The 12,048-nt window shown below is 39.6% G+C and overlaps 2 protein-coding genes and 2 long non-coding RNA genes across 4 annotated transcripts in view; 2 read left to right on the top strand and 2 right to left on the bottom strand.

The window, feature by feature from the left end:
- The window catches only part of LOC145458778 (uncharacterized), a 264,884-nt gene that overhangs the window by 132,422 nt on the left and 120,414 nt on the right, over window positions 1-12,048 (bottom strand). The window lies entirely within an intron of this gene.
- LOC145459414 (uncharacterized) overlaps window positions 1-12,048 on the top strand; it is a 229,606-nt gene that overhangs the window by 101,829 nt on the left and 115,729 nt on the right. The gene's annotated exons all lie outside the window — the stretch shown is intronic.
- LOC145459384 (G-protein coupled receptor GRL101-like) lies at window positions 2,414-10,310 on the bottom strand. The gene is made up of 2 exons (XM_080338041.1): window positions 10,103-10,310; window positions 2,414-3,599 (listed from the first exon to the last, which is right to left on the bottom strand). Exons 1-2 carry the CDS (start codon window positions 10,293-10,295, stop codon window positions 3,382-3,384), a joined length of 411 nt encoding a protein of 136 aa, XP_080194167.1. The 5' UTR covers window positions 10,296-10,310; the 3' UTR covers window positions 2,414-3,381.
- On the top strand, window positions 6,448-9,021 carry LOC145459402 (uncharacterized). Its single transcript, XR_013921392.1, has 2 exons — window positions 6,448-7,489; window positions 7,878-9,021. It is a non-coding gene; the product is annotated as an uncharacterized LOC145459402 (long non-coding RNA).

The following is a 12,048-nucleotide window of genomic DNA, read 5'->3' as shown; positions in this document are numbered from 1 at the left end:
TATAGCCTACTTAATTACCAGTTAAAAAGGTGTAAAATTTACCCATTTTTCTAACAGTAGGCTCCTCCTCGCCATCTTATCCGCGTAAGCGTGGTCTTACAAAAAGCCTAGAGGTGGGACGTGCTACAGGTCAGCATGCAGATACGGAATCAAAAATGAGGAATGGTGTAAAATGGTGTAAATGATCATAGTAGTCGACAAACAGCATGAATACCACAAACAACAACAGCAACATCCGTGAATGCGATTATGAATAGGTGACTTGTTCACTAGTCGGGCCCGTATGAAGCTGCATAGTCTAGTGGTCAGCTGGCCTGTCTCATTATAGCTAAAAGTCCTGGACTAGAGCCTCATCGGAGCTGATATAGGGTTACCATTTGTCCTCTTTTTTTAGAGGAATTGTCCTCTTTTTTGACTTTTTTTAAAGTGTCGTCGGACGACGCCCTTTTGTCCTCTTTTTTGAGATTTTGTCCACTTTTTTGAGAATTTTTGTATTATTTAGAGCAAAATCCGACTGAGATGCCATAAATTAGCACCGAAGTGACGCTCCGGCGGGTATTGCGGGAGCTGAGCGGAAAGATGACCTTTTTTTTTAGTCAACCGACCACCAAGTGGGTAAAATTTACCATTTCTTGAGAATTCTGCTACGGTTTTGCAAGTCTGAAAATTCTGAAAAAGTCTCCTCTTTATAGATTTCTAAAATATGGTAACCCTAGCTGATACCTATAAATTAATGTCATACTGCGAGTTTGCGATTCGAGCTCAAATGCGCGAATTGGTATTGCAATTAATGATTTGATAACAGGACTTAAGCTAACATAGGTTTTTAACGACAACGAAAAGTTAATATGTCGTTTCGTTATACTCTATTTGATTTTTGACATGAAACATATAGCACGTCGTATCTAAAGTTCAAGGGTTTTGAAACAAATCGATTATGACGTTTTAAAGGGTATTTCGGAAAGAGAGAGAGAGAGAGGGAGAGAAAGAGATCAGTTTTATTCGGTCGAATTGCATTCGATAAGAAAATACAAGCGGCAGTGTTACGATGCTTAGGGGCTCCTGCGGGTCATCCAGTCAGCTGCATCGATGGGAATATAACAGCGTCTTTCAGGTCGAGTCTCTCGTCAAGTATAAAATGAAAACAGGTCGAACAGAAAGTTATGCGTGATATCTACTAAGGATTAATTAACGAATTAGTGGCGTGTAACAGAGCCGTTTCACAGGCACTCTTGATCAAATCTACTTTAAAATGACGTTAATACCATGAAATCGCATTTATGATAGTCTTTTTAAAATATATTTCTTTTTTGTTTAACAATTATTTTGTATGTATGGACTTCGATGGAGTACATCTTATAACAGCACATAATCCAAATCAGTCAAATGAAGTACAATACAGGTCAATCTAAATTACATGCTGATCTGTGTATGCGGTTTCGATAGAAGCCCAGACGGAAAGTGGATCGTAATAAAACTCGACAACTCCGGAATACAACAGAAACTCAGTTTCTTGTGTGTTACAGAGCACGAATAGTTTCAAGTCAGGATATATCAGGATTTAGGATTGCATTTAAAACAAAAATCCATTTAAAACAAACATGTATAAAACAAGACCCTAATTTAAAACATGTTTTTTTATTGTTTTCTTTGTTTTTTTTAAGCCATTACGTCACGAATTTCCAATTGTGACGTCATGGTGGATTGACATTGACGATTGAAAATATAGGGAAGATATAGTTCATTTGACGAAATATCTGTACTATTAATGTTGAACCGACTATTTTGAGGTTTCCAACCATCCCAGCATATCGATATACGTCGGCTATATCGGGTGGGAATTGTCGGTAGGCTCATGCAACATGTTTTTTGAAAAGTATTTTAACACAATTATGGCATAATTTTACAACTAAAAAAAACAAAATTAAAAAAAAGGCTTTTGTTTAAAACACTGTTCAAAACATGTTTTAAACTAAGTGTTTAAATGCATGCAACCCTATCAGGATTCAAGATGTGCTCTATATGTTCAAGAGGCTTTTTTTGTATCGAACAAATAAACCTCCTCGAATGGTACGCATGTACAGTTGTACACTATGTAATGCATATTCGCATCGCCAGTTTAACACTGCCTGTCTAGTCCAGCTAAACGAAGTCGACTCAGCAGTAGAGTATGGCATGCTGTGGTCGTAGACGCGTTCTCTTAGCTCCGCGGAAGCCGTACTGATCACGCTAAGAGGTTCGCTTAGCTCTTTTATTGAAACAACTAAAACCACAGCGATGGTAATCAAATCAATGAGTCAACTGTTCACGTGAGCGGTATGCTAAAAGGGTGTCCTGGCAAGCGTATTCTAGATAACGGATATGAGCCCCCAAAGTTTCATTTTAAGTCATTCATTTTCATACGCTAAAGCTTGTAACGAAATATTTAGGGGATTCATGATATCAATATAATGTACGATCTAATATGTTGATCATCACCGCTAAAAATTTTCAAGGGGATATGGTTGCTTGTGATTGTGACGCTTCGGATCAATAAAACTGATAAAAGTTGACTTTAATTATCGATATTCCTATATCAGGGACGGGCAACATACGGCCCGTGACGGCCTTTTGTGCGGACCGCAGGCAGTTTCGCGTCTTACATGATAATCTGGCCCCGCGTGTTCGAGGAAACATTTTCGACCATGAACATGAGTTCAGAGTTCAAAGAATTTGTTTATAACTTTGATCGACCACAGATGTCTCATTATTGACTTTAACAGATCTTGAAGTAGGCTACATTACGGTAATAAATTCACTGACTTCTGTTTTTGGTCTCTATGCTTTAAACCTGATGTTTACATTATATATGAGTTATTCCTTGTGAAGCTGGATAAATACGCCGTTACTTTACCGCTTCAGGAATCCGTCTTCGTGTTCAATAAATAATATATTACAATGGATGTTGTATTGAAAGCTATATTCAAGTCCTGTACCACGGACCAGCGAATCCGTCCCTCTAATTAGGCTACTTTTTTGCCCTATCCGGCCCGCCGATTGGAGAAGTTGCCCGCCCCTGCCCTATAGGGATTTCTGCGAATTTTGGTTGATTACAATGCAGATCGATGCAATAGACGAATTATGAAAAGATGCTATGGTAATACGTTCCAGGGGAAATACACACGGGAAACTGAGTGGACACAAAGATTTCTTCGTTTTTCTTGTTGATGTGATTCCGCACCGATCAAGAATATATGCGTACAATCATGAAACGAAATAATTCATCATAATCCCAATAGGTAAGGTCGGCGGTAATGCAATAAATCGACGGCTAAAGATGAGGAAAAGCTTCTCGTTCATATACTATGTTCAAAGTCAAAAACCTGCAAATGTGCTATGGTCTTAATTTTGCTTCGCCTCGATTTTTTGCATGGGCAGTCTCTCAGGCTTTACCGCGCCTTCGCTCGTTTTCGTTGTGCAAGACGTATTGACGACGACATTCCGCATCTTTCCCCAAATTATATCAGGAAGGTCAGAGTAAAGAAACGGATTCAGAGCGCTGTTTATCGGGACGATGATGAGAGCGGATGGTATATACACATCGTTGCTGATCGGTATTCCTGCAAATCACGGGTGATCACAGTTTACCATTGTAATTTTTGCTACTCATGTGGAAATTATATTAAATTTTATTGGTATAGGTATGACAATATGCAAAGTGTACCAAACCACTTCGAGTATAATACCTTCAAAATACACGGTATGTTGGCTATCATTAGCGTGATTAAAGTAAGTCTTGGGATATTGAGTCTAAAGTCATCTCTCAAGACTCGAGGCAAGTCAAATCACTCGGATTTTGAAGGTGGGCTCGAGCCAAGTCAGGTCACAAACCAGGTGAAGTTTAAATTTCCAAAGTACGAGGTGTGATTCAAATTCATTGCACTTTGCGAGATATTTGAAGTACGCATTGAATTCTGAATCTATTAACGAATCTATAGAGTAAATTATGAATGGAAAGGTCTTTGAATCGCTTACGTAAGGTCATTATATGTCCTCCTATAGGAGGATTTCTCCTTCTTTAAGGAAATCAAAAATGTCCTTCGAGGACGTCTAAATATCCTCCTTTATTGGATTTCATCCTCCTTAATAACTTTGACATTCAGGCCACTGAACAGGTACAACTGTTTGTTTATTTGTTTTTTGCATTCATGGTGTTTGTCGAATAACGTGGTCATTTACACCAGACCGATAATCTTCATTTCTATTTCTTAGCTGCCAACTTGTCTCTCGGCCCACTTTTAGGCTTTCGTAAGGTATCGCTTGCATAGATGAGATGGTGAGGAGGAGCCTAGATGAACCTCCAACCCTTAAGTAATAATTCTCGAATCGACATCGGACGGACTTAAACCCAGCTGTGGATCATATCGCTACGCTATCTCGCCACGGACAGGCAACTGAAAACGGCCATAAATGACGCAAAATCTGTAATGTGGATGTTCGAGCGGGTTTTTCGGGAGTGTCGGATGGGAACATGACGTTTATTTTAATCAGCACAAGAGTATCTCCAAAAACCTTTTCAAATCACCAGTGTTCTAGTCGGGTATTTGATTTGTAAGAAGCGTTCTCCTTTCCGTATCCCAAAATATGGTAACCCCCGCTTACACAGAAGCTATGTGGAATTACTAAACAACATGGGTAACTGTATATACCTTCAGTCAGTCTAGTATAGGATACAAAACCTCATAAAGTTTATAGAAACTAGTATGATGCTGTACACCAGTGGTTCTCAACCGCCGGTCCGCGACGACTTTTCTGCCGGTCCGCGATGTATATTGAGATCTTATCCCTTAATTTCAAACTGCAAGATATTGAAGGCTTGCCCATTGGTAAAATAAATAAAAACGCCCGGAAACATGTTCAATTTGACTAAAAGTTCAAGTTGTTTCCGGTGACGACATACGGGCGACTCACTAAGTACGAGTTGATTCGCTAAACCGCGCAATTCGTACGATCATTGGTTTTTGATTCATTAATTTTGTGGATGGTCACTGACTGGCCAAGTATCGCTGTTGTCAGGTGTTTTCGAGCGCCGCAGCGTAGGGCTACTCGTAGTAGGCTACGGCTAGTACAAAAGTACAAAACGCTTCATCTCTGGATATTGTAGAAGATAAGAACATTATTCGAGTTGGCGCGGCCGGTTAATCCCCGGCCTTCGACGCGAAATTAGCCTATGTTTATCTGGACAATTTATTTTACCTCGACTAAGCAATCAGCGGATACTACCGTAAAATCACATGAATATCATCATAAACATATTTAAATACGAACAAACTTTCGACATATAACTTTCTAGTACAGGGGTGACCAACCTGCGGCCGTAGAACGAATTTGTGCGGACGTGGACACCAGAGATGAGCATGGATTAGGATTAGGTTTTGAAAAAACAGGATTTGTGAAATTTTGTCGGATTTGGATTGGATTTGGATTAGACATTTTTTTCAGAACGGATTAGGATTTGGATTGGATTGAACTATTTTCTGGGAGATTGAAATGTCGTGTGGTGAATGGCGACAAACTTCATTCAGATCAGTTATTAATGTACTTATGGTTACTAAGTTATCTTGAATCAAGTGAATCGTTGGTTGAGAAAGAAAATTTTCGAATCCCTCCATTGCATGAATTAGTATTTTTTCTGAATTTCCAGTTGGAATAGGATTAGGATTGGACATGGACTTGAAAATGAAAAAGTTATGGATTAGGATTTGGATTTGGATTTGACGGTTCGGATTTGGATTGGATTAGGACATAGAAATTTCAAATCCGCTCATCTCTGGTGGACACGTAATGCAATTAATATGCGTTGGTGGCCATCGACATGAAAATCGAGTTTACGAATTGAATCCCGAATTTATGAGAGATGTTAATTAATCTTGAAGTTTTCTTCGCGCTAGGTGCGATTCAATGCGACTTCATTTTTCGACTTTAATATAGTAGAGCCCTTAGCAATCAGAGCACATATTACAGATTCGAATAGCAGAGTAAAATGATGCACCCCCTATATAAAAATACCAACTCATAATCGTGTATGACTCCCTATATTGACAATCCTAATGGAAGGTTACGAAATAACAGCAAGCAACAAAGTGACTAATAACAGTTGGCCCAACCGAAGATGCATCATCATTTATAACTTGCCCTAAATTTTCGAAAACACCCCCTTCATCAACTCTACCTGTGAATCTGATCACACGGACAGAGAAAAAATAAATGTTTGATATTAATATGTAAAACTACTAATATTAATGACGAAATCCTTTAGTAAATCTGAAATCTGATTCCGTCACATGAACAGTGACCATTGGTGATTTCGGTGCGTATAGCAAGCCTATATGATTAAATATATTAGTCCAGAGTTCACCAGAAATGAACAAAATCCTTTCGTGAACCTGAAAAAATATTCTCGCCTACACTGTAAAAAATCTGGTAAATTTACTGGGAAATCTCTGTAAATTTTGCAACGAATTACCGGTCGCCGCCAATAACTGTGCGTAGCTTGTAATTTTACATTTTGATATGTAATATTACCTCAATTTAGCTGAAAAGTCAGGTTGCCAGAATTTCTTCGCAAAATTACTGACAGTTATTCGTTACTGAAGTTTACCAGGCTATTGGCAACATTGATTAGCTTGAAAATCTATGCAGCCAATGTATACGTGTAACTGAATGTTACTGATATCATTCTCGTGGTGATTATTTGACCTGATTCAACCTCGTTCGCGAGATTGGCGTCTGTCATACGGAAATTGTTGGCCCTAGTACCGATCCCAGTATAGTAAATAGTAGGGTAAAAGAAACAACCGACAATCGTAGCTAATGTGATACACCATAGCCACTATATTATATTATAAGGCTATGGCTATAATGCCGGTCTCGCTGGTTACATTCGTTGTCACGGATAGGACTGATGAGTTAGAATATCAGTTAAGGATGCATAATATTGTTCGGGAAACTAGAAATATCAGCAACGCAAGCTCTGTTGACCATTTGTTAAAGGCGAGCAAGGCGACCTGTAATAGGTTACATTAGGTTAACCGTTAACGTTACGCGTTACTGATTGTTCTGAGATTCGGAGTAAACAACCAACGCACCACTGTGACATCACAAGCTGCGTCTGGTTTAGTAGGTACGGTAAGTAGTGCACAACATATCGAAGAAATATCAATTTATACGCAATAAGATGGAAAAGAGAGGGACTATATGTAATGATGAATGTTTTTGTATGCAAAAAACGACCTAAATCAAACATTATAACGAAGTGGCCAATAGATATGATTGGTGGCATGTCAGCGGATGAATACTGCTTATTTCAAAATCGTTCGAGTGTCGTATCGTCGTCTGGCCATTATTGAGATTTGAGCAAAGGGTGGAGAGAAGCTTGTTGTGCGTGAAGAAAGTGGACACGATCGTTGAAGATTCCTAGGAATGCTGAATGGGATACGCATCGTAAAAGGTATAGTACTACATAGTATTCGTTACCGTGAATATATACGACTGTGCACACCACCGGGATGACTTAGATTCCATGATTGAAATATTTCATTCGCCGCATTATTTGTTCTATTTTGGGATATTAGTCGACTTATATAGTGACCTGTGACACCACATACTCCGCCGCGGAGGAGTTGAAACTGTTGGTATGTTTATGTCATTTTCGGGCTATAGCATAGAGATGTTTTCATCCACTGCTGGAGTGCTGGATTTGTTTGGCACACATGTCACCTCAAATGAGGAACCTTTTGCTTCAATACATAAGATCAGTGGTTCTCAACCTGGTGAACGCGAGAAATTGACCAATTCTGTATGAATTCTGACTAAACGTGTTTTGCAACCATTTTCAGAAGACGATTGTTGAAGATGAAACTTATTCCGTATTCAAGAAAGCTCGCCAAATGCAAACTCCAGCAGTCGCGCTCAACTTCAACGGTACGTTTAGCGTAATATCTTTGGTGTGCCAAGACCGTTCTCAGCGTCACACATGTGTGTAGTCAGTAGAATATTTGGAATCAGAAACGTGTGCTCCTCACGGATAAAATTTTTTTATGGTACATTTGGGCGATTTCAATATATTTCCACTACCGATACGATGGACAATCCTGATCGGGGGACAAGAAATAACAGCATGCAACAAAGTGCATGATTAATAACAATTGGCCCACACGAAGATGTATTATCATGTCTAACTTGCCCTAAATTTTTAAAGCACTCCCTCCATGAACCCTACCGGTGAATCTGATCACATGGGCTGAAAAAAGATAAATATTTGACAGTAATATGTGATACTGCTACTATTACTTACGGTAGTGATTCGTGAATCTAAAAAAATTTCGCGTTCCGCTCTGCGTGAAAATATGAAATCCCAGCAACTACTCATAACATTGCCACTCGCAATTTCGGTGCGTACAATAGGTCTTTGTGGAAAGTATAATAGTCCGGACCTCCGGAGTTCACCGGGAATTGATATGGACAGATTAACATGGCCTATCCCTATATTAGATGATGTGCTCTTTTTGACATGACGATAAGTGCAGGGGGCGCACTTTTTTTGGCCATCGCCAAGGGGGGCGCATGTCAAAAAAGGTTGAAAACCACTGCATTAGATCAGGTAAGTCATTAATCTCTGCTATATCATGTAAAAGGCAGAGGCGTCATCACACAATGTACCGGTAGCGGTACTTCAAAAATTGTTATATTTTTGTTCGCCTATTTGTCTTAGTAGTCTTTATAATGTCATGTCTAGGTTAGGAACTTTGCTTAATATAGCGTCTCACGCATGAATTCTTTTTAGGGGAACTACAAGATACTAGTTACACAGAAGGAATGAGGACGAGAAAAAGAAACCATTGGAAGTTTGGCCGATGGTGGGAGACCACTCGTGTTACTGCATGTCTCCTAAAGAAGAATTAGACTTCAAACAGCAATACGTTTCCATCGATAACCTTCTCATCGTGAATCATGAATGAATATACAGTTTGTTCTAAAGTCGTTTTGGGGTGTGAAGAAGCTTTTGCGATATTTTAGCATTGGGTTGCTTTGCGATAGGTATGGGATGTACGTGGATTTACAAGCTGGTATGTAATCCTGATTAACACAGACAGCATGTATGTAGGTAGGCCGTAAAATTACAGTCTCAGTGGCAAATATACGGGAGAAAATGTAGATTGGATACACCGGAGGTGACTGTAACATTACAGTCTGGCGTGTAAAGTGAGATTACCTGAAGGGTGTAAGTTAAATTTACATTGACTAACGGTAATGTTACATTACCACGAAATGTCTGGCTACCGTGCTTCCAAACATTTCGCGGTAAATCGAGTTTTTTTTTACAGTGTAGCGCGACCATAACCGATCCCAGGAACTATTCACAACATGAGCACTACATAGCGATTTCGTTGCATATGGTATGATGATATCAAAAAGTAGATTAGTTCGGAGTTCACCAGCAATCGACATGGACATTTGCACCTTAAGCCGAAATCGACGGCCGTCCGAATCGTGAACTTCATGTCGCCCCCTCTATTGAGTGGGCGCGGGTATTACCGGAAGACAATCACCCACTCTATTGAGGGGGCTGGGTCTGAAAGAGTTAACATGGGTATTTCCGTCCAGTTAGCTCATTATACGACTATGTACTGGAATGCGGCCGTAGACCATATAAGTAATCGAAATGCGACCGTTAATAGAAAATGAGGTTGGCCATCATTGCTCTAGTAAAATACTTGCAGAAAAGCGGCTGCATACAATACATTTTGGGTTGATTTCAATTTTCAAGATCGACCGGTCCGCCAAATATATTTTGAAATTTTGCCGGTCCGCGAGGTGAAAAAGGTTGAGAACCACTGCTGTACACAACCCACATACACATCGATAAGATACAGTTTAACCCTGCACCAATTGTTGACTAGTAGGCCTAATGTAAACAAATAAATTATATCCGTTCAGTTTTAATCATACAAGAGGTTCGTTAAAGTGAGTACTGTGAGCAGTCTATAGACCTACATAATTACTCTGAAAATGTAGAGGTACCTCGTTACGGACCATACATCTTCTAAGAAATAAAACTTACCGGCCACTTTCATTATTCCCATAAGACAGATCGGCATCCAGCACAGGAAGTCAGAAAACACAATTCTTGTCAGTTTACGCTGCATCGTTTTGTTCTCTCGTGCTTGCTTTTCCTGCAGTGCGCTCTGTGGTTCCACAACTACCCGTAGATTGACAGCGTGACTGAAAAACGTATTGTGGTGAAACTGTAGCATAATTTTTATGATAGAGGTCAAAGTCGCTATACAAAACAGCTTGAATTCTATATAAGCGTGTACCTAACAAATTCCAACTGTTCGGCTAATATCAGGTTATGTGATGTGTCATAATTCTGTAACAAACTATGAAGCCTACAACGCAGGAAAGTGGGAAATAAGATGGCTCTGATTATCAAAACCAGTCCTTTTGGGTTGACAATTTTTAGGCGACTTCGTAGTGGCTGCGCTTTTTTCATTTTTGCTATTGCCAGAGGTGGTCAATACCGACGTAGCGTATGTCTGTTCTTTTAGAGAACTCAAATAGGTTAAGCAAATTTTTGCATGACTCACTCAATTCGTTTTGATTTTAGGCTACTTCCCTTTTTACTTTAGAGTTTTCTGTGTCACACTACTTTAGGGTTACCATACGTCCTCTTTTAAGTGGATTTGTCCTCTTTTTTGACTTTTTTGAAAGTGTCCTCGGAGGACGACCTTTTGTCCTCTTTTTTGAGATTTTGTCCTCTTTTTCAATAATTTAGGTCACATTTAGAGCAAAATGCGAGTGATATGCCTAAAATTAGCACAGAAGTGACGCTCCGGCGGGTATTTCGGATTGAAAAACGGCGATTTGAACTCTGAGCGAAAAGTTGACCTTTTTTAGTCATCCACCTAGCAATGTGGAGAGAAAAACGGTATTTTGAGCTCTGAGCGGTAAGATGACCTTTTTTTTTTAGTCAACCGATCACAAAGTGGGAAAAATTCACCGATTTTTGAGAATTCTTCTCCGGTTTTGCAAGTCCTCTTTTTAGATTTCAAAAATATGGTAAGCCTACACTACTTACTCTTGGCACTTCAAATGTAGTGTGAAGTATACATAGCCTCTTTCGGATAAGTTTCCATCACCGTTATCGGTGTCTTTGTCATGACAGGCGAGAAAATAGCCCGTGTGTCACGATAACTGAGGATATATTCGAAATCCCCGCTAATTTTACGGAAATTACTCATTTTGCATTTCTCACAAAAAACTTGATGCAATTTCGTAAGTCACCACGCCTATTTACTGATAATTTAACAAATGGACTTTTTGAATCTACTTACGTCAATAAATTCAAGACCGTGTATTTTATAGTTTCACTTGAAGTAGTTTGGTACATCTACATCTACTGGTAATTGAGTACAAAATCCACGGGAATACTTCTACGTATACCCGTGTAGTACAGTGATGATAATATAATACCGTCGAATCCGGAGGCAAGAAAGTTTCCCGGTTGCAACAACCGACGTAAACTTCTCCCATGCTGTTTGTGGTAGCCTATTCATGGCGTTTGTCGACTACCATGGTCATTTACATTTTCTTCATTTTTATTCCGTAGCTGTCGACCTGTAGCACGGCCCACTTCTAGGCTTTCATAAGACACCGCTTACACCAGTGGTTCTTAACCTCCTATTCTCCAGCGCCCCCTTTCAAAAATTGCCTGGGTCTGGCGCCCCCTATTTTAAGGACTGTAGTAAAAACCATGGACAAGTGGTCGGAGTCCGGTTTTGGATTGAGACTTCACTATTAGACCACTCGACTAATTAACGGTATAATAGTATGTGCTATTTTCGGGATCAAATCCAGGTTGTTATAACAGCCATCGGGTAAGGCCTACGGGCTCGTAGCATTTGGTTCGAGATCGACATTCACATCCCAAATTCTCCTCTGCAATTGGCGATACGGGGAAGTTAATAGTATTGGGATTTGTTTTATTGCTTTGTGTTTTGAGTAAAT

The sequence above is a fragment of the Botryllus schlosseri genome, chromosome 16 (genome assembly GCF_051294905.1).
Source record: "Botryllus schlosseri isolate E-star chromosome 16, Bs_hap1, whole genome shotgun sequence".
Classification (NCBI taxonomy): domain Eukaryota; kingdom Metazoa; phylum Chordata; class Ascidiacea; order Stolidobranchia; family Styelidae; genus Botryllus; species Botryllus schlosseri.
This window is presented reverse-complemented; position numbering and strand designations above follow the sequence as displayed.

Excerpts from the sequence above, each read along its gene's own strand:
- LOC145459384 (XM_080338041.1), bottom strand. The coding sequence starts at position 10,295 with ATGCTACAGTTTCACCACAATACGTTTTTCAGTCACGCTGTCAATCTA. Across the intron at positions 3,600-10,102 it reads GGGAATAATGAAAGTGGCCG|GAATACCGATCAGCAACGAT; the intron begins GTAAGTTTTATT and ends CGTGATTTGCAG.